This window comes from Canis lupus, chromosome 23 (genome assembly GCF_003254725.2).
Source record: "Canis lupus dingo isolate Sandy chromosome 23, ASM325472v2, whole genome shotgun sequence".
Classification (NCBI taxonomy): Eukaryota; Metazoa; Chordata; class Mammalia; order Carnivora; family Canidae; genus Canis; species Canis lupus.
Window position 1 is genome coordinate 49,601,166 of NC_064265.1, and position 27,543 is coordinate 49,628,708.

At 39.5% G+C, this 27,543-nt stretch overlaps 1 protein-coding gene across 3 annotated transcripts; it reads right to left on the reverse strand.

The window, feature by feature from the left end:
- Positions 1 to 260: 260 nt before the first annotated feature.
- SLC33A1 (solute carrier family 33 member 1) lies at positions 261 to 25,624 on the reverse strand. Of its 3 annotated transcripts, XM_025436110.3 has the most exons (7): positions 24,630 to 25,606; positions 10,821 to 11,011; positions 6,362 to 6,546; positions 5,974 to 6,091; positions 3,478 to 3,693; positions 1,887 to 2,082; positions 261 to 548 (listed from the first exon to the last, which is right to left on the reverse strand). In XM_025436110.3, the coding sequence occupies exons 1-6, from the start codon at positions 25,405 to 25,407 to the stop codon at positions 1,915 to 1,917; spliced, it is 1,656 nt and encodes a 551-aa protein (XP_025291895.1). In that variant the 5' UTR covers positions 25,408 to 25,606; the 3' UTR covers positions 261 to 548; positions 1,887 to 1,914. The 3 variants fall into 3 exon arrangements, with proteins under 3 accessions (XP_025291895.1, XP_048955655.1, XP_025291896.1); XM_049099698.1 differs by having other exon boundaries at positions 261 to 2,082; positions 24,630 to 25,605; XM_025436111.3 differs by lacking the exons at positions 5,974 to 6,091; positions 10,821 to 11,011 and having other exon boundaries at positions 261 to 2,082; positions 24,630 to 25,624.
- Positions 25,625 to 27,543: the final 1,919 nt, after the last annotated feature.

Consider the following 27,543-nt stretch of genomic DNA (forward strand, 5'->3'; position numbering starts at 1 on the left):
TTACAAGCATGTCCCCAAATAATCAAAAGATTACAATTCAAAATAAATGTTCATTTCTAGAGCAAATGCAATTAATGGCTTTCTCCTTAGAGTTACAGGCTTAAAATATATTTTAATACTTCAAGTCATTAAAGATTTGTTGATTTCAAAGTATGTTTGAAAGTATGTAAATTTGTAATATGAATGGATAAGAAACAAAAGGTAATCGTGGCAATGTCACCTTCTTATTCCAAAAATTAAAAAGCAAAATACATTTCACGTATGAGAGTAAGTAGGTTCTTTATTCAAGTAAACATTTTGATTATAATACAAGATAATGGACAACCCATGTAATAAAGTCTGGTGGACTACGGTTTGGTATAGCTTCCTTGTGTCTAGGATGATTTTCCAGGTGATTCTTCAGGATGACATCAATGCCCAACACAGGCTTTCCAATGGCAATGCATGAGTTCTAGAGAACTGCCTCTATCTTCAGATGCGGAGTGCCATTTTCTCCCACCCAATTTATCCTTCATTACTTATTAAAAAAACCCACTCTAAAATTCAACCTATGTTATAAAATTAACAAAATAAAAAATTAGTGTGTTTTCCCACAAGGATAAAATCAAGTAAGACTCAACTTAATCTTTCTTTTTCCATAATTTTGGAAGGATTTACATAATCTCTTAAGTCAGAGTAACATACAACACAAAATGTTAAATATGTACTGGGTGTACAGAATATGTTGGGAATTGTTAATGTATTCAAAAGCTTAATTTTCCTGGGATACGAATCCTTCACCAAACATTATAAACAGAAGGTTGTGTTTTAATAAGTGGAAATATAGTACCCAATTTCATAGAAAGTAATCGTGAGATTCTTCTCACTAGTAAAGTGCTTAATTAAGAAATATCCTTCCACAACGTGATTTAACCTGTCAAAGGCACAAATGTCTTTGTCTCTCTCTAAGCATTAGTCTGTGAGATTATGGTATTACTCATTTAAATTTTATTTAATTGTTAAGCTCTATTGTTTTTTTTTTCTTCCAGTAATAAAAAAAGCTGCTTGAAGAAAAACATTTTTTATTTTCAAAACTTTGCCATGAACGTACATACAACACTAAATTAAATTAGATCCCTTCATGAGCTGCCTGTAATGTCATGAAGCACATATGAGAAAAAACATATGTAAGCTTTAGGGTAAAAGTTAACAAGGAATCAGAGTATCTTCCAAAAAAGGGGGGCAGGGGAACCGTTAAATTAAAAATCATAGCTTTCATTTTATAAAAAATAGTTTGAATAATCTTCTTATAAATCTTTAACGCTTACAAAAGCAGGAAATACATCTAAAATAGTCTTTTTAACACAGATTCATTAGTACATTGTGGTTATGGTCAGAAAACAACTAAAATGGCATTTCAGTAGTCTGCATTCTCTTCTCAGCAAATTCCACATAGAATTTAACCAATTTGCAATTCAAAATAAGATTTAACTGCCAACAAGGCCAGACTAGTTGTAATTAGTACCTGAATATTAACCTCTGTTCCATTTAATATATTGTACCAAAATTTTAAATACAGCTCAATGATAGTACTGATAACAATACTTGACTGCATGGTTACCACCCATGACTACTGCACTGAAAGTTAAAATATACTTTGGTCAGTAAATTAAAAAGATATAAATCAAATAATAAGGCCAGAAAACTTGTTTAAGAATCAGTTTCCTGACCTTAAGTAAACTTCAAATACATCGACAAGGCAAGGAAAATATAATTAACTATACAGAGAGGTCTCTATTTTTTAATCATTTGGCATTTTATATTAACAGTTTCCTTGTTTAAAATAGTATTTTATACTCTCGTGCACTGATTATCATAGCTGTCTGAATTAAATGAAACTAGTTTACCTTCCTAGAATGTCCAGTAGTGAATACATTAGTTGCTTCTTTTGCACTTCCAAGAAGATGGTCCTTTATCCTGTAATTTTTTCAATTTTGGACCAAGAACGAACCACCAAGCAAATCCAATAAAAACACAAATAATGGATTCTACATAATAACCATCCAGCGCTGTAACACATGAGCCACCAAGTTTTTTGCAAAGCTGTAAAAAACAAAACAAAACTATAATAAATAGTTCACTATTTCAAAACGGAAGTATTCAACAATTTAGATTTCTCTACTTTGTAATTTAAGAGATTAATAAAAAAAATTTGGGGGTAGTATTTTTTAAGATTTTATTTTGTTTATTCATGAGAGACACACAGAAAGAGAGGCAGAGTCACAGGCAGAGGGAGAAGCAGCCTCCATGCAGGGAGCCCAATGTGGGACTCAATCAAGGACTCCCGGATCGTGCCCTGAGCCAAAGGCAGATGCTCAACTGCTGAGCACCCAGATGTCCCTGGTAGTATTTTTATTTTTAATTTATTATTATTTTTAAGTAATCCAGCATGGGGCTTGGACTCACAACCCAGAGACCAATAGATGATCTAGAGTCATAGGGTCTACCAACTGAGCCAACCAGGCTCCCCTCAAAATGGTTTTGGTTTTTTTTTTTTTATGATTTTACTTATTTCTTCAAGAGAGAGCGATAGGTAGAGACACAAGTACAGGGAGAAGCAGGCTCCATGCAGGGAGCCCGATGTGGGATTCGTTCCCAGGACTCAAGGATCACAGTCTGAGCTGAAGGCAGGTGCTTAACCGCTGAGCCATCCAGGCGTCCCCTTCAAAATGTTTTGTTAAAATCATTTCAACATTTCATTTACTTCAAATGGTGAAATACGCTAATATATCCTAATCTCTAATGCTACTAACAAGATTAAAAACATTTTTCAGGTTTTGCTGTAAACAATACTCATTTTCCATTCTGAAGATATATAGCTTTTCATATTTGGGGAATGTGAAGACCACTCTAGGAGTGGGCTAATGTTAATTTGAAATAATTAACAGCAGATTAACCTTCAGTTTTAGCTACAACTGTTATATAAATAGCCAGTGGAAATTTCTCTTTTTCTATCATTATTCAGCTGTTAATTATGCACTTACTAAGCGCCTATTGTATAGGATCCTCAAGGTAAAGGGAAGAAAGACTCCTCCTCCCTTGCTAAGAAGCATCTTCAAGTGAGCTACTCTTACTGATTTGAATGTTACAACCCTCGGTTATGACAGAAAAAAAAATACACAGAGATTTCAACACTAGAAACTATGCGCAGATACGATTTTTTAAAAAGATATAGTACTTCTAGAGGCAGAATAAGAAAATTAATATCTTTCATTTTTTAAAAAGATTTTATCTAAAATAAATAAATAAATAGATAAATAGACAAACAAATAAATAAATAAATAAAGATTTTATTTTTTTAAGTAATTTCTGTACCCAGCGGGGCTTACAACCCCAAGGTCAAGAATCCCATACTCCACAGACTGAGCCAGCCAGGTTTTCCTGAAAATTAATATCTTAACACTAGCTTGATGTAATCTAAAATCACAACATACTTACCTCAACAGCATCAGGTGTTCGACAATTCTGGTTTGATGCTCCTACACACTCTTTCACTGTGAGGGGATCTACTAGCCAAAGAGCTACTGTAGAAGGCCAGTTTCCTCCCAGATTGGACACAGTATTTAAAAGGGTCATATATGTTCCTCCAATAAGCGGATCACTAACTTTCGCATTGAAAGCCATTATGGAAACATACATGCTGTACAATGTAACCTACAAGGAAAATATAAAACATCTTTAGCATAATTAGACCTTATACAACTGTGGTCTGAATTAAGAACATCAAAATCATAAATCTGAAAATTAATTTCCATGACCCTTATTAAAACTCAAGTCAACTAAGGTTTACTGAGCACCTACTACAGGCCAAATCACATCATGGCAATAAAAAGATGACTAAGACAGTCTCTCTGTGCCCTTGAAGAATTTTTTTTTAAAGATTTTATTTACCCATTCATGAGAGACACAGAAAGAGAGAGAGAGAGAGAGGCAGAGACACAGGCAGAGGGAGGAGCAGGCTCCATGCAGGGAGCCCGACGTGGGACTCGATCCTGGATCTCCAGGATCACACCCTGGGCTGAAGTGGCACTAAACTGCTGAGCCACCTGGGCGGCCCACCCTTGAAGAATTTATTCTAGGGTGGGAAAATAAGGAATAAGTAATCATGATGAAATGCAGTTAAGTAAAAGTACACATATTGTGCTACTGGGGCCTCAACAAATGAGAGATTAATTCTATAATAAGTAGTAAAGGAAAGCTCAATAGAGAGAATGACAGATAGGGTGGCATCAAAATATGCAATAGCAATTAGCAAACCCCATGTTTGTACTGTCCCTAAATACCTCCTGTGTATGTGTATATATAAGTATATATGTGAATGAATAATTATATATATTTTTTCCTTTACATATATAGAAGAAAGATAACATTTCAGAATTTATGAGACAAACTGAACAGAGAAATCTCCTTAAGAGGCAAAAAGTACTTAAAAGGCAAGAATTAACCCTCTATTTAGGAACATGGAAACAAATCAAACCATGTTTCCAAAACAGTATTCCTTTGAATACTGTTCCACGGGGCAATCACAGAAAAAGGTATTCCAGAGTCAAATAAGACTGAGAAACACTGAGTTACAAAAAAATAAACAGGTCCCTTTCACTGTAGGCCTCTGTGAAGCAAACTTCTTAAGGGCCGGATTTTGGCATGAATTATTCAGTTATATTTTAGTGCTTAGAATGGTTTCTGGCATGGAATAGGTGTCCAATGAATATTTGTTAAAGAAATGATTAAGATGCTACATAAAGAGGGGTTGTGTCAGGTATCATTTCTCAAATTTACTTGGCCTTATCAGTATTTCCCAGAAAGCATTTGGCTAAGCATTGACAGCTACATTTTATAGAAAATTTTCTAATGAAATCCAAAGCCAAACAAATGCTTTTTGGACTACTACACTATAGTTTTCCTTTACTTACACAGATAATGAAACATTTACTAAGCTAAAGCACTTCTTTAAACATACAGTTAGTTAGCTGGACAGATTCATTATGGAGTTCTCCTAAATTATATAACTATGCAAAAATTATTGAGATTACATGGTAGCCACATTTTTAAGTTTCAGAAAAACAAGTGAGGACTTTGCAATTAAACTAGGTTCCATAAAACATCCAAAAATGATTTTTTTTTAAGTTTTTATTTATTTATTCATGACAGACACAGAGACAGGAACAGACACTGGCAGACGGAGAAGCAGGCTGCCTGTGGGAAGCCCAATGTAGAACTCGATCCCGGGACTCCAGGATCATGCCCTGAGCCAAAAGCAGATGCTCAACCACTGAGTCACCCAGGTGCCCTCAAAGTGACTCTTAAATACACATTTGTAATAACTGCACTCAAGTCCCAAAGTTTACTGCTAGGTGTCTACGAGTTTACTTGAATCACTTGCCCCAGAACACAACCCCATTCTGCAACAGCAGCTTAAGTCATGCTAGGGATTAAACATATCTAATAAAGAAAGAGAAAGCAGATTAACACATAACTTTCAGAATCACAATAAATCATGACTTTCAGTACAGTATCTAAACTGAAAACCTGGGCTCTGTCGCCTAGTAGCCACCATTATTTCTCAATACTTTCAGAAAGAAAAGACATCTGGAATAGTAGAAATATAGAATCCAAGTCTAGGGATGAACTGAGGGTTACTTAGGAAGGGTAGAGTTGCTAGCTTTGGAATTAATTCTGTAATGTAACAAATACTGGATGAATGAACAACAACAAAAAGAAATGAAGAAGAAACTATGAAAAAAAAAAGAAGAAACTATGAAAGAGCTCAATAAAGCAAAAGCCACAAAGTTCATTGTCAAATAATTTCTTCAGTGTCAGACTCATGCTTAAGTCTTAAAATGTATTATCATTATTTCAAGGCAACTGTAGAAAAATGTCTTCTTTAGATTCCAAAAACAGTTTACAATCTGAGAAAAACCACAGCAAGCTTACCTGATGTAACGCATAACTCAGCAGCACTATAATGTAGTAATATATAGGGAATCCTCCTTGATGTTCTACTCTGGGAGTCCACCAAACTAGTAGAGCATATTCTAATCCAAATAATAATCTATAGAAAAAGAAAGAAACATGGAGTTGACTTCCATTTTAGGTTATAAAATAACAACAAAACAGAAATCTGTATGCCTACTATGTGAAAGAAGCCTGTTATTTAAAACCTGTTAGGAGGTTAAAAAGAGGTAAAAGTGCATATAAATGAAACTGAAGTTAAAGATGCGCTTCAAGTCTTTTTCTATATATACTTTACACACGGGTATTAGTGACACTGATGTTTCTCATTTAACCTTTCTTATTTAGTAAGGTTTTATTTCATTTTTACCTGTAGGGCATGGCTTTGTAAAATATGTTTAGTGGCTGGGGACCTGCAGTGTACTTGCTGATAATCAAAGGCAATATTATCTGCAAAGGAACCATTGGAACTGCCAGTAAGGCTAAATGTTCTTTGGGTACTCCCTCTTCTACCAATTTCAGTCCTGTTACTGCATCTGCTGCTGAAAAACCAATCTGTAATATAAAAACAAAAAAATATTTCAATTTGGGATTTACAAAATATTTTCCCCAAGCATATGTAAGTTCTCCAAGAACCTCAATCTTATTATTGATTTATGGCAGTTACAAGTAAATATATTATTCTATCTGGTACAACAATCAAGTTATAGAAGGCATACTCTTCCTATGGTCTACTGACAATATTCAGTGAAAACAACTGAAAATTCAGCACTTTTAGGAACTGCAGATGGCTGTAATTACAACTAAATTTCCATTTCAAAATGTTCAATCTCTTACAATAAACAGTATTCAAATCCAAACTTACTGATTTCTGTGTGTGGGTTTTTTTTTTTTTTTTTAAGATTTCTTTATTTATTCATGAGAGAGAGAGAGAGAGAGAGAGAGGGGGGCACTTAGGCAGAGGGAGAAGCAGACTCCCCATAGGGAGCCCTATGCGGGATTCCATCCTGATCCTGAATCCTGGGATCCAGGTATTTACCCATTCCAGGATCCCAGGATCATGCCCTGAGCCAAAGACAAATGCCCAACCGCTGAGCCACCCAGGCATCCCTGATTTATATGTTTTAAGTTTTAAAATGAGTCTTTAATTGACTCTAAATAAAATCTGTATAAAATGAAGCATCACTGCCACATAATCAAATTTTTAATGATTTCTGACCGACCATAATTACAATTTCCAAAAGCCAACCAACATTCAAAAAGTAATTTTGAGAAAACATTCTATCAGAAGGGTTAAATAAAATGAAGGGGAAGAAAAATTGTAGTTAGATTAATTTTTAAAAACAACAAAAACAAAAAAAGGATGCTAAAAGTAGTGAGTAAAAGTTTGGGGTAAAATAAAGTATTTAGAGAGTCTCAAAGTATCTCTCCATAAATTAGTTTTTATTACAAAAGGAAAATAGTAACTTTACAATGAGTTAACAAGAGTAATCAAAGTTAACAACAGTTAGCAGGATAAAGGGACATGGTAAGACTCCTGATAGAATTTCCTGAAATCATCACTGGATTACTTGGGTGATATTCCTGACACATTTGCATAACATGAATCCAAACATGAAGTAACATCAGATACACATAAATGGAAGGCCATTCTACAGAAAAATTTAAAATATCCAGGTCATGAAGAACAAAGAAAGGCTTTTATCCACTAAATCCTACGTGTGATTCTGGGCTGGATCCCTGACCGGGGAAAAGTAAAGTTATAAAAGCTGTTACAGGGACAACTGGTGAAATTTGGGTATAGATTGTGATTAGATAAAAGTACTCTATCAACTTAATTTCCTTAATTTTTGGTTAAGTTGTAGCTTGAAAGAGAAAACCCTTGTTCTTAGGAAATACATACTCAAGGTATTTATGGATAAAGGGGCAGGATATGTACAAATCACTTCCTATTTCAGAAAAAAATATGTAATAGAGCACTAATCTACAGAATACAAAATGTGAAACTAAATGTTAACAGAAAATTTGGGTAATGACATATAGGAATTTTTCAATTATAGAAGCAAATTTTCAGTAAGAGTGAAGCTATATTAAAGCACAAAGTTTAGGGACACCTGATGGCTCAGTGGTTGAGCATCTGCCTTTGGCTCAGGGCGTGATCCTGGAGTCCTGGGATGGAGTTACACCCACATCTGGCTCCCTGCGGGGAGCCTGCTTGTCCCTCTGCCTATGTCTCGGTCTCTCATGAATAAATAAATAAAATATTTTTTAAAAACACATTTTTTTAAAGGAATGGTAATAGTATGTACTTTAACTTCTTAGAATGGAGCCAAAGGCCAAATTTCACCACAGAAAAATTAAAGGTCAAAGATATTTTACTTAAATCCACAAAAGAATTTCACTACTATTTCACCCATTCTCTTTGTAAAAATTAAACATACAAACTGAATTCAACATTTACTTTATCTTGAAAGTGCTACAGTAGGAGATATTTGTAGTTGAAATATACATATATCTGAGAAAACACCCAGGATATATAAAAATTCCACAAATTTAAAGAAAAAGGCAGCTCTGGATATTCATATAGCCAATAACCATATGAAAAGATGCTCAACTTCTTTAATCATCAGGGAAATGCAAATTATAACAAGATGCCACTACACACCCACCAGAAAGGCTAAATTTGAAAGGACAATCAATGTTTTTGCAAGGCTGTGAAGCAATTGGAATTCTTTTACACTGTTGGCAGGAGGGAAAATGGAAACCATCACTTTGGAAAACTTGTTTGGCAGTATATATTAAAGCATTTCTTATGACCTAGCAATTCTATTCCTAGGTATCTACCCATCAGAAATGTGCATCCTTGTTCACCAAAAGTAATGTACATGAATGAATATTCATAGGAGCACTGTTAGTAATAGTTTAAAAGTAGAAGTAACTAAACATTTGTTGATAGAATGAATAAATTATAGCATATTTATACAGTGGAATATTATAAGCAATGAGATGAATAAACTATTGTTATAAATAACAATATAATAAGTTATACAAATATAACGCTAAGTGAAAGAATAAAGAGCCAGACATACAAATATATACTGGATATTCTTTCTATTTATTATAAAACTCAAAAGCAGAGGAAACGAATCTATGACATTAAAAGTTAGGAGAGATGCTACTTTTGGTGAGGTTTCCTTTAAAAGGGAGATAAAAGATTCTAGATTCTGAACTGAAGCACCTCCTTATATACTGCTGTCAAGAGAGAATTATAATCTTCTAAAAATCAGTTTAGCAATCATATTCACTGACCCACTAATTGCCTAAGAATCTACTGAAAGGAAATATCCACTAGTGCATTTTTATCATTAAAAATCATAAGCAAATTAAATACACCACAGAAAAATCAGTGAATTACAGTAAATCTATACAATGTGACAATTATATAGCTATTAAAGTATATATATATATATATATATATATATATATATATATTTTTTTTTTTTTTTTTTTTTTTTTAAAGATTTTATTTATTGGGCAGCCTGGATGGCTCAGCAGTTTAGCACCACCTTCAGCTCAGGGTGTGATCCTGGAGTCCCAGGATTGAGTTCCAAGTTGGGCTCCCCGCATGGATCTTTTTTTTTTTTTTTAGATTTTATTTATTTATTCATGAGAGATACAGAGAGAGGCAGAGACACAGGCAGAGGGAGAAGCAGGCTCCGTGCAGGGAGCCCGACGTGGGACTCAATCCTGGTTCTCCAGGATCACACCCTGGGCTGAAGGCAAATGCTTAATGCTGAGCCACCCAGGTGTCAGTCCCTCCTCTAGCATAATCTTTAAAATGTTTTTGGATTATGAATCAGGATATCTCAATACAGAAAATATAAAGAATAAAATAAAGAGTTACCAAAATTCCATTTATGGTATATTTCCTTCCAAAATTAAAAAGAACAAGTCAACATTTTTAAATAGACTTCTAATACTTATAGATTTCTATATATTTATAAATCATTTTTTTAAAGATTTTATTTATTTCTTCATGAGACACACAGAGAGAGAGAGAGAGAGACAGAGAGAGAGAGGCAGAGACCCAGGCAGAAGGAGAAGCAGGCTCCGTGCAGGGAGCATGACGTGGGACTCGATCCCGGGACTCCAGGATCATGCCCTGGGCCGAAGGCAGGCGTCAAACCGCTGAGCCACCCAGGGATCTCCCTGTAAATCACTTTCTAAATAAATAATTATAATACTTCTGACATTAAATGTACACTCATTATAACAGTAGGGAGCTGTTTTTTTCAAGGCATTAATTTCCATACTAAGCATTAATATAATTCATTAAATAAAACTTCACATTTATTAGAAGTATTTCATTTTTTTTTTTTTTTTTTTTTTTTTTTTTTTTTATTAGAAGTATTTCAAATTGGCATAGTTGTTTTCAAGATTCCAAGACATTTAGCTTACTTTTTTTTTGTTTTAATTTTATTTATTTATTCATAAGAGGCACAGAGAGAGGCAGAGACACAAGCAGAGGGAGAAGCAGGCTCCACGTAGGGAGCCCAATGTGGGACTCGATCCTGGGACTCCAGGATCACGCCCTGAGCCAAAGGCAGGCGCTCAACTGCTGAGCCACCCAGGCGTCCCTTAGCTTACTTTGAAATCACATTTGATATCATCACACTTTTTAAAACAAATTTAATGAATATAAAATACCATTTTTCATTGTTAAATTCTAATAGTAGTGGGAAGGGACTTATGATATGAAAGGCAACGGAAGTATTCCACGATATTGGTAATTATAACAGAGTGGTACATTTGCTTTATAAATCTCTTACCTTTGCAGTTAGAATCAGAAGGCAAAATGTCAGAACTGCTGGCATTTTTATAATTGCAAAAAGCAACTTGTAAGTGTCTGTGATCCCTTGGGTTTCTTCTTTTCCTACTGATACTTCTTTGTTTTCTTTTTTCAGAAGGGCAACTAGAGTTGTTGTTATCAAAAATACAGCTCCCCAGAAAAAAAGGAAATCTGAAATCAAAAACATTAATATCTGTAACTAACTTTTGAAGTGACGTATCTGCATTGATACTAAGTTTTGTATACAACTTTTCTTCCACCAAATCTGTTAAAAAAAAAACGAAACAAAACATTTAGGTGCCTATCATGTTCAAGGCAACATACCAAACATACTAGATGAACAAGATAGTCCTGGCTCTGTTAAGCATTTATCACATAGACCAAAACAGACAGGGATACTTAACAAGGAAAAACAAAAACAAAAGGAATACAGGCATTTGTGGGCTGTATGAAACAAGTCTGTTGTGTCAAGTTTCTTAAGGAAAGTGCTAGGAGTGACCAATGATTTTTACATCCCGTAAGATTCATCAGTCATACTTCCTTTTTTAATGTTTATTGATTTATTTATTTAGGTAATCTCTATACCCAGCATAGACTCAAACTCACAACCCTTATATCAAGAGTCACATGTTCTTCTGTATCAGTCATTCTTCTTAAGCACATAAGCCATTTCAGTTGTTGGGTTGGTTTTTTTTTTAAGATTTTACTTATTTATTCATGAGAGACAGAGAGAGAGGCAGACACACAGGCAGAGGGAGAGGGAGAAGCAGGCTCCATGCAGGGAGCCCGACGTGGGACTCCATCCCGGGTCGCCAGGATCATGCCCTAGGCTGCAGGCAGGCACCAAACCACTAAGCCACCCAGGGATCCCCAGAAGCACCATTTATTGGGTGTATATCCTCTGTCATAAGCATGCTAAGCATTTTACACGCGCATATCTCCTTTACTGCTACAATCCAATAGATTAGGTTAATACTAAGCCCCAATTTACAGATAAAGAAATAGGCTTAGGTTATATTGCCTGAGGCTACATTCTAAGTCAGTGGTAAAACTGTGATTTCACTTCTCTACAAAACTAATTTCAAAACCTGTATCTCGGGGATCCCTGGGTGGCTCAGCGGTTTGGCATCTGCCTTCGGCCCAGGGCATGATCCTGGAGTCCCGGGATCGAGTCCCACGTCAGGCTCCCTGCATGGAGCCTGCTTCTCCTCTGTCTGTGTCTCTCCCTCTCTCTCTCTCTGTGTGTCTCTCGTGAATAAATAAAATATTTAAAAACAAAACAAAACCCTGTATCTCCTTAACCATCCTGACAGAAATGGATCTTAGTTTATCACTACAAAACTTATTAGATAACCCTTAGTTTTTTCATCAAAAATAAGAGGACTTGGCTAGAAAATCCCAGAGCTAGTAGCTCTAACATTCTAGAATTGTATTCATTTTTATATGTGTTTACTTTTTATTCTACTGCTCATGTGGCACGACTAACTGTTCCTTGGAGGCTATTCTTTTTTTCAAAAACAAGTAGAGCATTCTACAGTCAGGGTTCTTCCTTTGTATTTGCTCTTGCTTTGCTGCTGTGCTAACTCAAGGTGATCACTACAGCTTGAACCTCACTTGTGATGAAGGTATATGGAATTATTTTAGACCAATTTTCTATTTTTTTTAAGATTTCATTTTTAAATAACCTCTACATCCAACATGGGGCTTGAATTTACAACCCTGAGATCAAGAGTCACATGCTCTACCTACTGAGTCAGCCAGATGCCACTCACCTTACTATTTAGATGCTTCTTTTTTTATGTTATCTCATTTGATTTTCACAGCTAACAAGTGAGACAGGCAAAGCAGGCATTATTACTATATAGGTACACATATGAAAAGCAGCTCAGAATATTTAAATAAAGGTCAAATAATTAAGAGACAGAATTTGAATCTAAATCTTCTAAATTTGGGATCCCTGGGTGGCGCAGCGGTTTGGCGCCTGCCTTTGGCCCAGGGCGCGATCCTGGAGACTCAGGATCGAATCCCACATCGGGTTCCCGGTGCATAGAGCCTGCTTCTCCCTCTGCTTATGTCTCTGCCTCTCTCTCTCTCTCTCTGTGTGACTATCATAAATAAAAAAAAAAAAAAAAAGAGAGAGAGAGAGAGAAAGAGAGAAAGCATTTTGAAAAAAAAAAAAAAAAAAGTAAATAAATCCTGAAAAACAAACTGTGCTACTTTCATGGTCACTAGAAATTCCAATTAATGGTCTCTAATTAAATGTTAAGTGAAACTTAATTAAAGTTTATAATCTTAATTTTAAGTTATATATTACTTCAAGAGTTCTAGTTCACTAAGCAAAATATCTTTAAGTCTGTTTATACATTCTCTCAATTTTAATGAAATCTTCATCTAGAATTTAAACTCCAACACAGGGCAGCCCTGGTGGCTTAGCGGTTTAGCGCCACCTGCAGCCCAGGGCATGATCCTGGAGTCGTGGGATCGAGTCCCACGTCAGGCTCTCTGACTGGAGCCTGCTTCTCCCTCTGCCTGTGTCTCTGCCTCTCTCTCTCTCTCTGCATCTCTAAGAATGAATGAATGAATGAATGAATGAATAAATAAATAAATAAATAAATAAAATCTTAAAAAAAAATTAGAAAAAAATAAAAATAAACTCCAACACAAAGAGAAAAACATAAGAACAAGTTAAACAGGTTTCAATACTGTTTGCAGTTAAGATTATTTCTTTGTGCTCTTTGGATAAAATAACAGTACACGTAATAAAAGAAGGCAGGAGTGACAATGCATCACTTCAGAGCCCTAATTCAAAAGCTTTCCCAATAGCTCATATGGAAAGAAGAATGAAACTAACAGCTCAGAAAAAATATTAATAAGCCAGAAAAAATATTAAGTTTTATGAACACAATTACCATAAATAGTAATAAACATTAGACTACTGGCTATTATTTATTAACACTGTTTTGATGCTAGAGACTATCCATAGTCTGATATACTAACCGCTGTTAAGGTTATTGTTACCAAAAACAATCTAAATATTTTACTACTCACATTTCGGTTTATTTTGATTTATGTATTTTATCTGTAAAATCAATATGATGTAGATGTCAAAGCTGATGTGCAAGTTTCATAAATATGAGTTTTGGGCAACGACCTATAGGTCAAACTAAATATTCATTAAGTAGCTACTAGATCTTATCTAGTGCTCCCATGAATGCAAAATTTAAGAGCCAATTCACCAATAACCAAGGATATAATAGCTAGCACTTGAGTGCCTATCATACCAAAGCAAAACACTGGACAGTGCAATAAGTCTCAAGTCACTCTCCAAGACAACTATTATTATTCTTACTTTACACACAATGAAACCATATTACAGTGCATGAAGTGTCAGAGGTGGGTCTAAACTCAGATCTGATTCTAAAGCAATAGTGGGGATCCCTGGGTGGCGCAGCGGTTTAGCGCCTGCCTTTGGCCCAGGGCGCGATCCTGGAGACCCGGGATCGAATCCCATGTCGGGCTGTTGGGCTCCCGGTGCATGGAGCCTGCTTCTCCCTCTGCCTCTCTCTCTCTCTGTATGACTATCATAAATTAAATAAATAAATAAATTAATTAATTAAAGCAATAGTGTTTTCCATTTTACTACCCAGAGGCTCAGATTCACCTACTTACAGCAAGTAGGCTCTCTTTCCTACCAACCAGATATGCCTGAGTAGATACCATTTTAGCTCCAACCATGAAGTCTGGAACATAGATACTTTAGCACACTTGTACTCCCCTTCCTCACTTTCATCTCCCTGTATGGGGAAGGTATGCAAACCCATAGGATATATAAACATGGTACATCTTCCTAAAGAGTCCATTTTACTCAATAGTTTAGAGGGAAGCTTTTTTTTTTTTTAAGATTTTATTTATTCATTCATGAGAGACACAGATAGATAGAGAGGCAGAGACACAGGCAGAGGGAGAAGCAGGCTCCATGCAGGGAGCCTGATGTGGGACTCGATCCGGGGATTCCAGGATCAGGCCCTGGGCCGAAGGCAGGCGCTAAACCGTTGAGCCACCCAGGGATCCCCTCCAAGAGTTTTTAAAGCTTTTTTTTTTTTAATTTTTATTTATTTATGATAGTCACAGAGAGAGAGAGGCAGAGACACAGGCAGAGGGAGAAGCAGGCTCCATGCACCGGGAGCCCGATGTGGGATTTGATCCCAGGTCTCCAGGATCACGCCCTGGGCCAAAGGCAGGCGCCAAACCGCTGCACCACCCAGGGATCCCCTCCAAGAGTTTTTAAAGATAAAACATCAGACTTCAAAAAGCTTTCACACTTTCAAGCCTTTGAACTAGGTCCCCAGATCCTTTGGACTAGATGTAGGTTCACTCTCTTTGCCACCATCAGAAGAGACAGAAGATTTAAGAAGCATTGTCTGATAAACCATCCCTGGCTCAGATCAAGTTCTCTCTCCCTGGAACTCTCACACTATGGAAATTAACTTTAGTCCTACAGAAGTCAGTGACAGGAAAGCAAACTTTCAATTTGTTCTAAATATCAGGACTTCCTTTCACTTTCTTGCTTTTGGCACAGCAATCTATTTCACAAGTTAGAGCATGAAGGGACTTTAGACATCCATCATCCAGTTCAACACTCTTTCACAGTGGAGGAAACCATAACAGAAATAGTGATTGACCCTGGGTCACTAGCTGAGTCTCAGTAGAAACAGACTTTTCTGTGCCACAAATCTCTGAAACATTTGCTCAAAATACCCATGCTGTGAGCCCTCTCAAAAAATGCAGCCCGGGAGACCCAGGATCGAGTCCCATATCAGGCTCCCTGCATGGAGCCTGTTTCCCCCTCTGCCTGTGTCTCTGCCCCTCTCTCTCTCTCTTTCTCTCTCTGTGTCTCTCATGAATGAATGAATAAAATCTTTAAAAAAATGCTATTTGACTATACAATATATATAGTCATATCTAATTAGGGGATTAGAATTTTAAAAGATAGTATATAATGCAAAAATCAAGTAAACATAAAGCACATTTTGAAATCTTCCTAATCCCTTAGTTTTCCTAACCCCTTAGGAAGATAAAGCCATGTTTGAGATCACGTACCTTTTCATTAACTCCAACAATGTTAGGTTTTCCTCCAGGGTAGAAGAGATTGTTCAATCAAGCATTCGATTAAGCAGCTATCTTACTGTTAAGCAACATCTTGTCCCAAAATTTGGGCTCATAATCAGTCCAAGATGCAAGGCTGAGGCTGAGAAGCCAACAGATCTAGTGTTTCCATCTCATGCTAACTTTTTTTTAAGATTGTATTTATTTATTCATGAGAGAAAGAGAGAGAGAGGCAGAGACACAGGCAGAGGGAGAAGCAGACTCCATGCAGGGAGCCCAACATGGGACTAGATCCCGGGTCTCCAGGATCAGGCCCTGGGCTGAAGGGGGCGCTAAACCGCTGAGCCACCTGGGCTGCCCCTCATGCTAACTCTTCATCTCTATCACTGAATGGATGGAAGTGAATCACTCTTTTAATTTTTTAAAATATGTTCTGGCCAACCACAAAATCCTAAAATGGATTTTAATTAAAATATTAAACATATATGATATATCTCTACTCTGATGCTATGACAGGTTCTTGTTTGTATAACCTATACCCTAACACTCCTAAATCAATTTTTGTAAAATAAATTTACACTTTTATAAGAGTAGACAATGAACATTCCAAACTATTACATAAGATGAAGAGTACATCAGAAGAGCTAAAATGAAAAAAAAAAAATGATAACATCAAATGCTGACAAGGACGCAGAGAAACTGGATCATTCATATATTGCTGGTAGGAAGATGAAATGGTATATCCATTCTATTCTGGAAAAAAGTTTGGCAGTTCTTTCAAAACTAAAAACAGACTTACCAGAAACCAGCCTTTGCAATACCTGAGCATTCATCTCAGAGAAATGAAGACTTATTTTCACAGAAGAATAGCCCAAAACTGGAAACTACTCAAATTCCCTTCAATGGATGAGTGGTGAAATAAACCGTGGTATTTCTAACAAATGGAATACTTCTTAGCAATAAAAACCAACAAATCATTGATAGATGCAACAACCTGGATAAATCTCAAATTATGCTAACTGAATAGAGCTAATCTTCAAGGGATACACGCTGCATGATTTCATTCACGTAACATTCCTGAAATAACATAATTATAAAGATAGAAAACAGATTAGTAGCTACCACTGGTTAGGTATGGAGATGAGGAAATTGGTGTAGCTACAAAGAGGCAACAAAACAAGGAATCTTGTGATGAAGGTACAGTTGAGTATCTCCACTGTGGTGATGGTAGTTATACAAGGATGCATGTGATGAAATAACATGGAGCCACTCACATGCACATACACAGAAGCAAACACAAAGGAGTACATGTCTAACTGGTGAATTCTGAAGAGGGGCATGAATTATACCAATGTCAATTTCTTGGTTTTGAGAGTACATTATAGTTAACTAAGAGCTTAACAGTGGAGGAGCCTGGGGAAGGATGCATGGGATACCACTAAACATTTCTTTACCCTAATGTAAATCTATAATTATTTTAAAATAAAAAGTCTAAAACAATGAATGGGAAATTTAACAATGCAAAAGTTTTTTGTGTTTTTTGTTTTTGTTTGTTTTAGAACACAAAAGTTCTAAAACTGTGCTAAGATTAAGAAATGTAGGCCTCAAATGTAAGATAATATAAAGCAACCAAAAAAGATAGAAATCTTTAGCTTTGTTGAAATCACCTATTCTTCAGCTTTAATTGATCACCACTGGACTTCAGCCACTAAGGATTATATTCAAAAGTGAGGGAAAAGAATGAAATTAAAAAAAAAAAAAAAAAAAGTCACAGACACCACCAAACCAAGGAATAGAAATGGTGGAAGAGATCTAATGTCTTGCTTTTTGAAATATGCACTGCATCCATAAAAAAGTTGCAGCATGCACAATCATGTATAAATTATATACTTGTGACCTCTTATACTAATATAGTATATACAATGTAAAATATAAACCCCAAATTTAAAAATATGAAGAAATTTTTTAAAAGAATGAAATTAAAGAACTATCTAGATAGAGGCACCTGGCTGGCTCAGTTGGTAGAGCATGTGACTCTTCATCTCAGAGTTGTGAATTTGAGTTCTACACCTATATTAGGTGCAGAAATTACTTAAAAATAGAATCTTTAAGAACATATATATAAAAAACATGTATAAAATGCCAGATTTATTCAAGATTGTGTCTTAAAAAAAAACAGGTGAAATCAAGGGTTTTATATTCTTTCTCTCTAATTTCCTAGGAACAGAACTTCCCCTTTAATAAGGTAAATCTACTTGGCTTTCTCAAAATATAGTTTTCAGAAACACTATAAATGAAAGTAGGAGATTGCCTGTAATCAGTGAGGTTCTATGATTCTTTCATTGATAAAATTATAATAAAGGCTAATTCAATTGACCTCCACATAAATTTCAATAAAAACAGAAGTGAAATTCAGAATAAAATATATGTCAAATAAAAATCAAATAGTTTTTTAGTTTAGAGTGTCCTTTGTAAATTGACTTTTCCATACAAAAGCAACCTCACAGTTCTTTACTGGGCAAAGAAAGCACATGGTACCATTTCTCCTTTGCTTTGTTTTAAAAAGAAAAAAGGCTTTAAGACCTTCTTTTTTGGAGTGCGGGCTCCTGTTTTTAACATCCTGAATCTACTAAACCCAGTATTCCTCTACTCTTATCTCACTTTACTACTAGGGTCCCAGCATTTGAAAAAAAAGTTCAAATTTGGGGATCCCTGGGTGGCTCAGTGGTTTGGCGTCTGCCTTCGGCCCAGGGCATGATCCTGGAGACCCGGGACCAAGTCCCACATCAGGCTCCCTGCATGGCGCCTGCCTCTCCTCCTCTCTCTCTGTGTCTCTCATGAACAAATAAATAAAATCTTTTTTTAAAAAAAGTTCAAATTTGCTCCATTTGTGTATATGGAGATGTAAGATCCACCAGATTTATTAACCTGTTCCACCCAAGGCAAAAAAGGTAGCTAAATTCAAGGATTTTATCACATACTTTGTATGATATTTACCCAGAGATTATTAGGTAATGGGTTAGGTTTTATCTTTATAATGACTTCTTAGATTACTATACAGTAGAACTAACTTTTTTTGGTTTACAGTTCTATGAACTTGAACACGTGTATAAATTTCAAACTACCAGCACCATAATCAAGATACAGAACAGTTTCATCACTCCCCAAAACTCCCTCATGTTATCATCCACTTACACTCACCAGCTCCTCATTCAATCTCTAGCAACTGCCCATCTGTTCTCTAGCTCTAAGTTTTACTTTTCGAGAATACAGGAGAATGTTTTAAGTCTAGATGTACGTGCTAAAGAATGTATTACAGCCTATTTAAAAACAACTGGTCTATCTAGAAATGGGCCAGTTAGTCCGATCCACATTCAAAATAGCACTTCTGGTCACACAAAATATATTAGTAAGTCCTGCTTCAGAAAGCTTGACAAAGAAATCTGTCACTAAGTAAGAATTAATTGGTCCTGCTCTCTTCCTAGTTCTAAGAATGGGTATCTTACAAATATTGTTTTAACTATAATCATTGCCAGTTAGATTAGCTTTTCTTTCAGCATCAGTTTTTTCAAAATACTTCCTTTTTTTCTGATTGACTCTTATATGTGCATGCCTGTCTATACGACAAACTAATTCATATGCTCTAATATATTTAGCTCTCTTCACCAGCATCAGACTAACCTGCCCCAACCCAAACACCTTGCTCCCTATCCCAATCACCTCTCTATTCATTATTGTTAACACTGCCTTCTAGAGTAAGCCTCAATGACCAGTTCACAGATCAGATCTGGACTAAAGACATATTTCATATGAGTCTAATAAAGGCTTCAAAAATTACAAAATAAAACAAAAAAGGAAGCTCCAGCTTCTCTTGAATATTGGTGAGATTCAGCAATCCTAGGATCCTACTACCACAAGACAATTTATTGAAATTGAAGGCTCCCTATCCTTATTTTCAATTTTTAAAAAAGATCTTATCTATTTATTTGACAGAGAAGAGAGAGAGAGAACAGAGAACAAGCAGGGGAGCAGCAGGAGAGGGAGAAGCAGGCCCTCAGCTGAGCAGGGAGCCCAATGTGGGGCTCAATCCCAGGACCCAAGCCGAAGGCAGATGCCTAACCAACAATCCACTAACCAAACACAAATGCCTAACTGACTAAGTCACCTGGGTGCCTCTGAAACTCCTCACCTTTGGATGGGCATGAGTTTTTCAAATCATCAATGTCCCCCACCAAGCCCTATAGTCCTGTACCAACTCACTGAATTCATTTACACTGTCCATCCACCCAATCCATCATTTTGGTTTGCAAAGTCCCATTATAAATTCCTTGAGAGAGAATTCTCTGGTCTTATTAAACAAATTTTGACACCTATCACATGGCTAGCACCAAACAGGCACTGAGTGAATAATGTCCCCGGTCACTTCAAAAACAAAACAAAAAAATTTTAGTCTGTTATTTCTAGGCCATCAGGCATTCCAGAAGTGGGCTGATGTTTTTAGACATCAGCAGTTAGAGTGCTGGCAGAAAAGTCCAATCAGTACAAATTACATTTAGGTTTTAAGGTTTTCCCTTAAGTTTTTCCTAATTTCTTATCAACTACAAGAAACTAATAGGTTTTTTTGTAAAATAAAGTATGTATACTCTTTGCTTTATGCCATTTTTGGCTTACAACTTTTCTAAGAATACTCTACATTCAGAGTGTGGGGAATCCTGTCTCTTTACCTCCAACAAGGCACTTGACCTCAGTTTCTTCATCTATAAGAATAAATTGAGGTGGTCGAGGCGCCTGGATGGCTCAGTTGGTTGGGCATCAGACTGTTGATTTTGGCTCAGGTCATGATCTTGGGGTCATAGGATCAAGCTCTGCCAAGGGCTTCATGCTCAACAGGGAGTCAGCTTGACATTCTGTCTCCTCTGGCCCTCTCCCTCAGCTTGCAGCACACGCACTCACTCTCTAAATAAATAAATAAATAAATAAATAAATAAATAAAATCTTTTTAAAAAAGGAAATTATGTATTGAGATGGTTACTAGACTTATTGTGGTGACTGCTCCGTATCGAATATAAAAACTGAATTATGTTATACACCTGAAACTATGACTATTATATACCAATTTTACCCCAATTAAAAAAATCAGCTCCCAAAAATATAAATCAGAATCTAAATTATTAAAAAAGGGGGGGGCAGCCCAGGTGGCACAGCAATTTGGCAAGGCCTTCAGCCTGGGGCCTGATCCTGGAGACCTGGATCAAGTCCCACGTCGGGCTCCCTGCATGGAGCCTACTTTCTCCCTCTGTCTGTGGCTCTGCCTCTCTCTCTGTGTTTCTCATGAATAAATAATAAAATATTTTAAAAAATTAAAAAATAAAATAAATAAATGAAAAATAAAAAATTTTTTAAAAAAAGAAGGAATTGAAATACACGATCTTTCTAAGTTATAAAAGATTATTCTAATCTCTGTGCTCTTCTGGGTTACTTTCATCATCTCTTGCAGCCCAAAGGGTTTTTTGTTCCTAAAAATCCTTAAAAACCAACGGGGGCAGGACAAAAAAAAAAAAAAAAAACACACCTCCTTTCTGAATTCAGGACTGCCTTGGATCCCTGAAGTACCAAAAAAGCCAATCTCAGCATAATCAAGGTTTTGCTTCTAAGGGGATTTTTCTCGTCTTATTCTTCATGTTCTAAATTTGTTATTTAGATTCCTGCTTTCCGGGATCCCTGGGTGGCGCAGCGGTTTGGCGCCTGCCTTTGGCCCAGGGCGCGATCCTGGAGACCTGGGATCGAATCCCACATCGGGCTCCCGGTGCATGGAGCCTGCTTCTCCCTCTGCCTGTGTCTCTGCCTCTCTCTCTCTCTCTCTGTGACTATCATAAATAAATAAAAATTTAAAAAAAAAAAAAAAAAGATTCCTGCTTTCTAAATGGCAAAAACTTTTTTCTGAATATATTCCATTTCTATTTATCTGTAACTCAAAACAAAGTGTTAATCAGAGAATATACTTTGCAATTCTAAAAAATAATTATGCCTTTTGACTTTCTAAACATTTGCCTCAATGTTCTGGCTCTTCTTTTATTACATAAGCAATTTTCTTCATGATTCTTTCTGTGCTCTTAACATTTCTAAAAACCGCTGTTTTTCTTATTTTTTGTTATACTGCTACTAAATTCCAGAAAGATCAAAGTTATGATATGTACAATTATTAAAAGAAGAGAATGAAAACTCTTCGAATCTTAGTGAAATGTTTGAACTAAAAACAGCAGTCTACTATAGACAGAAAAAGTTAAATTAAAAAGTAAGCTATTTTTACAGTTTCCTGGAGGAGAGTTCAAATTCCACTGAACAAACAGCCTTACAAAATAACAAATCCAAAAAATAAAATAAAATCGTATCTGTGTAAATAAAAGTCCAATGGTGACACATTTTTGATATTCCCATGGGGGAACGTTGTGGCGAAGAAAGGATGTAATTAACATGGCTCCTGAATGCATAATGGCTCCATGGAATGAGGTTTTTTTTATCAATTACTCTTATACTTAAGAGAGAGCTCTAATTCACCTAGTTAGTAATTCGGTTTCCACAACCTCTTAAATCTTGGTATCTCTTCTGAGGCTTTCTCATGTGAAGTGATATATCATTTCACTAGTCCTTCCTGGTGACATGAACAGGCCCAGGACAAAAATGAAAAGATACATAAAAAGCAATAAGGTGCTAATACGATGCATTCACCCAGTATTTATTTCTAGGCAGAGGATTATCCACAGAGCAGGAGCGGGACCCCAGGACACTTCGAGACCAATCTGTTTTAAGTGCAAGCAGCATCTCTCAACCATTTTCGGCCTCCAGCCAAACTAAGAAAAAGTGTACTTTTCGTTTCATCAGTAGTAGTGACTCACTAACAGTCTGAGGAGGTAGAAAGGGGATCCCTTACAGGACGCAGGGTATGGAGGAGGTGTGTAAGATCTCAAGAGATAATCCCTCCATCCCCTGCACTCCCCAAATATTATTATATGACCCTTACACTTCCCTCGCCACACAGCTACCTCCAACACGTACCCTGTCTGGAATCCCCAAGCTAGTACCGGGAACATAAGAGAAACTTGAAGTGCGTACATTTCAAGAGAATCAATTACAGTCATTATCATTATCAGAATGAAGAATTCTTACCATATTCCTGATGTTGGTTATTCCTGATACTGCTAATTTTACTTGTTTCCTAACTGTTAGGAAAACTTAGGGAAACAAACAAACAAACAAAACAAAACAAAAACTCAGAAAACCTTCCAAGGTCATGTATTTTACTCATTCAAAAAAAGGGATAATTTTGTAGAACTTACACAAAATTGCTTACTGGATAAACTTCAAATTCTTTCTCATAGCAATTCAAGAAAATCTTACTAATCTATCAGGTCACAACTGCCCTGTCGGCACCATGTCCTGAACCTGGGCCCCACAATTACTGCTTCAGGCACTCTGAACACCAAGGGCACTGTCCTGTACCTTCTTTTTTGAGATTTTAATAATTCATGAGAGGCAGAGAGAGAGGCAGAGACACAGGCAGAAGGAGAAGCAGGCTCCAGGCAGGGAGCCCTATGTGGGACTGAATCCTGGGGCCCCCGGGTCACGCCCTGGGCCAAAGGCAGGTGCTCAACCGCTGAGCCACCCAGGTGTCCCTGTCCTGTACCTTCTTGTACTTTGCTGCTTCAGCGCACTTTCACCTGATGTTCTGCATCCTGGAATCCCGCTTGTCCACTCCAGCAAATTTTGTAATTCTGCAAAGTCAAATGTCATCTGCAGGGTGAAGCCTGACTCTCACAAGCTAGCAACCCTGAGCTCCCCATAAATGTTTACTCCCTGTCCCCCATCCCCCACACTCTTTGTGGGTTGGACTCTCTGCTTTATTCATCGGAGGCCCTTAGAACTCTTGTCCCTCGGCCAACTCATTAAGGCTGAATGAATTAACGCTATTCTATTCCCCAGAAGGGCGACAGCAGGACTCTGGGTACACCAGCGGGGGAAGGGGGGGGGACCGGGGGGGGGAGGGGACGGGGGGTCGGGGGGACGGGGAGGAATGAACTAAGAAATCTCAATCCAAGACAAGGAAAATGTGAACCACGGGAGTCGGGCTGGATTCACGCCTTCACCCTAGCATCCATGTATCACCATGTACTGAGCCAGGGTCAACAGCTCCCTAAGACGGAGAATTTTGCTGTGCCATCACACAACAGCCTTATTGGATGAGCTGCCTCTCCCCGCTGGTTGCGGGGTGCTCATCCTTTACGACGACGCCTCTCATGTAGTCATTCCGGCTGAAGCAGCTCATTTTAGCAGAAAACTCAACCCCTGGCTCAGCGGTTTAGCACCTGCATTCAGCTCAGGGCGTGACCCCGGGAGCCCCAGGATCCAGTCCCACGTTGGGCTCCCTGCAGGGAGCCTGCTTCTCCCTCTGCCGGTGTCTCTGCCTCTCTGTGTTCTCATGAATAAATAAACAAAATCTTTAAAAAAAAAAAAAAAAAAAAAAAAAAGAAGACGACGACTCAACCTCAGGGCTATCTCCCACAAAAATAATCTCCAGCAGATTGAATCAGGACACGGCCTGCAACCTCACACACACACACAGTCACAGGATTCATACACACTAAGGTGAGCCGACCCGCGGGGCTGTATGGCCGGAATACACTACCCGAGAGAGTAACGATTCCCCTGGGCTGAGGCTCGAACCGCAGGTACTTGTTACAGAAGTCGGCGGATTCCAGGGCCAGGAACAACACGTTGCCCAGGAAGTAGCCCGCTGTCTGGCCCACCGAGTTGCACGTGGAGGCGTAACCCACGTTTTCGCGCGACAGCATGGTCAGCGCCCAGCCGTCCACCGCGATGTCCTGCGTGGCCGCCAGGAACTCGAACAGGAAGAAGGTCACGGTGAGGGCGGTCACGTCGGGGCCCCGGCCGCCCGCGCCCCCCAGCAGGCGCTCCACCTGGCCGGACAGGTAGATCATGAACAGCCCCAGCGTGTACTGCGTGGGCACGAGCCACGACTTGCGACGACCGAAGCTCCTCAGGTACACGGCGTCCACCAGCGGGGCCCAGAGCAGCTTGAGGCTGAAGGGCCAGAAGACCAGACTGAAGAAAGCCTGGTCGGTGTAGCTCACGTTTTTGCTCTGCAGGATGAGCGGGATGCTCCCCGCCAGGCCGAGCGGGATGCCCTGCAGCACGTACAGGAAGAGCAGCAGCAGGATGCTGCTCAGCTCGGCGCGGCAGCCGCGCGGCGGCCTGGGGAGCTCGCCGGGGCCGGCGTCCCGCACCAGCAGGGCTTCCTTGTCGCCCTCGCCGCCCGCCGCCTCCTGGGGACGGTCCTCCCAGCCGCCCGGAGGCAGGGGGCCGCTCTTCATGTCCGGAGAGTGGTTGAAAGCCCCCGGCCGCCGCTGCCGACTGTTGTCCTTGTGGGAGACGGTGGGCGACATGTCCGGGACGACGCGGAGGGCTGCCGGGGCTCAGCGACGAGGGCAGGCCGTGGCGCTGCGGGGGAAGCGGGCCCTCGGCGGCGGCGGCACCCAGCGAACGGCCAGCCTCCCGACCCGCCTCCAGCTCCCGCCGCCGCCGCCGCCGCCGCCGCCACCGCCACCGCCACCGCCGGCCGCCGGCACCTTCCTTCCCCGCGGGGCTCCGGAAGCACCAGGTGACTTCCGGCCTCGCGCCTCAGGAAGTGGTCCGAGGCGCAAACGGGTCCTGCGCCGCCTCCAGAGCAGGCCAATCCGGGGCGCGCTCCCGAGGCCGCGCGCGGAAACGACGCGGCCTAGGAACCCGCGACACCGGAGACCGCGGCCTCGCGGGACGATTGACGCGGAAGCACCCGCGCGGCCTGGGCGGGGCGCCGCGCGAGCTCCGCCTCTGGGAGCGCACGCGGCCCGCACCGAAGCGTGGGCTTCGGTGATTGGGCCGGCGCGGTCACGTGGGGCCGGGGGCGGGGCCGGGGGGCGGGGCCAGCTGCTGCTCCGAGGGCTGCGGAGGGCGATGCGCGCCCTGCACCTGTGCGGTGCAGCGGCCTCGGTGGGGCGGCGGGAGGCGGGAAGCTGAGGGGCTGCAGGTGACGCAGGGGGTCTTTATGAGCAGGCACGGCTTCCCCCGAGGAGGGCCCAGAGGCCTGGCTGAACGGACAGGTGGAGAGGTGTAGCCGCTCGGCGCGTGAGCTCGCTTTTCTGCAGCCCTTGCTCCCGCGCGGGGCCCCGGGGTGGCTTAGCTCCGTGCACGGTGTGCATCGCACTCATAAGCTTCCTTACATCCCTCTTATTTAGGGGGGACGCAAAGCGCCCTACAAGACGCAGATGCTAAAATTTTGTTTCACGTTAACTTGACATAGATGCAAGTGTTGAAATGACAAGAGAAAAGAACCTCAGGGAGCCACTAGCATTATTTGCAACGTAGAGGAAACACCCATAGAGCTTCATGTTGCAAGTCTTCTATTCCCGGTGGTTTTCCATTGGATAGCTAATACTAAAGCCAGGAACGACCTACACTTAAACAGGCCCGACGTCACACCATTTAAAAGATAAAACATGGGGATCCCTGGGGGGCTCAGCGGTTGAGCACCTGCCTTTGGCCCAGGTCATGACCCCAGGGTCCTGAGATCGAGTCCCACATCGAGCTCCCTGCACGGAGCCTGCTTCTCCCTCTGCCTGGGTCTCTGCCTCTCTCTGTGTGTCTCTCATGAATAAATAAATAAAATATTTTAAAAAGTGAAATAAAAGATAAAACATGGGGATCCCCTGGGTGGCTCAGTGGTTTAGCACTACCTTCCGCCCAGGGCGTGATCCTGGAGACTCTGAATCGAGTCCCACATCGAGCTCCCTGCATGGAGCCTGCTTCTCCCTCTGCCTGTGTCTCTGCCTCTCTCTGTGTGTCTCTCATGAATAAATAAATCTTTAAAAAATAATAAAAGACAAAACATGTTCTTATTGCTGGCCCCTCCCAAATACACATGATGCAATAGCTTCTGCATCTAAACATTATGAAGAAGAAAAAGGTCGGTTTCCTAAAGATGGACGTTAGCATTTGAATACAAAAAGTCAAAAAAATAAAATAAAATAAATAAATAAATAAAAATTAAAAAACTAAAAACAAAACAAAAACAAAAAACAAAAAGTCACACATTTGTGGGATGCCAGGGCGGCTCAGCGGGGAGGCATCCAATTCTTGATTTCCACTGAGGTCAAGATTTCAGGGTAGTAAGATCAAGCCCCCTGTGGGGCTCCCGGCTTCTCCGGGTGCTGCTCAAGTCTCTCTCTCTCTCCCTCTCCTCCCTGCTCCTCCCTGCTCCTCCCACACTTGTGTGTGCACTTGGTCTGTCTCAAAAACAATAAATCTTAAAAAAAAAAAAAAAAAAAAAAAAACTTACATGTGGGCAGCCTGGGGGGCTCAGCAGTTGAGCGTCCGCCTCCGGCCCAGGCCGTAACCCTGGGGTCCCAGGATCGAGTCCCCCATCCGGCTCCCTGCAGGGAGCCTGCTTCTCCCTCTGCCTGTGTCTCTGCCCGCCACCCCCGCCCTGTGTCTCTCATGAAGAAATAATAAATTCTTTAAAAAAGAAAAAAACTTACATGTCA

What these genes read in the sequence shown, in the direction of transcription:
- SLC33A1 (XM_025436110.3), bottom strand. Translation starts at nt 25,407, where the DNA reads ATGTCGCCCACCGTCTCCCACAAGGACAACAGTCGGCAGCGGCGGCCG. An exon ending in GGGAATCGTTACTCTCTCGG is followed by an intron (nt 11,012 to 24,629) that starts GTAGTGTATTCC and finishes TTTTGATTTCAG; the next exon opens with ATTTCCTTTTTTTCTGGGGA. An exon ending in TGAGTTATGCGTTACATCAG is followed by an intron (nt 3,694 to 5,973) that starts GTAAGCTTGCTG and finishes TTTTCCTTGTAG; the next exon opens with GTTACATTGTACAGCATGTA.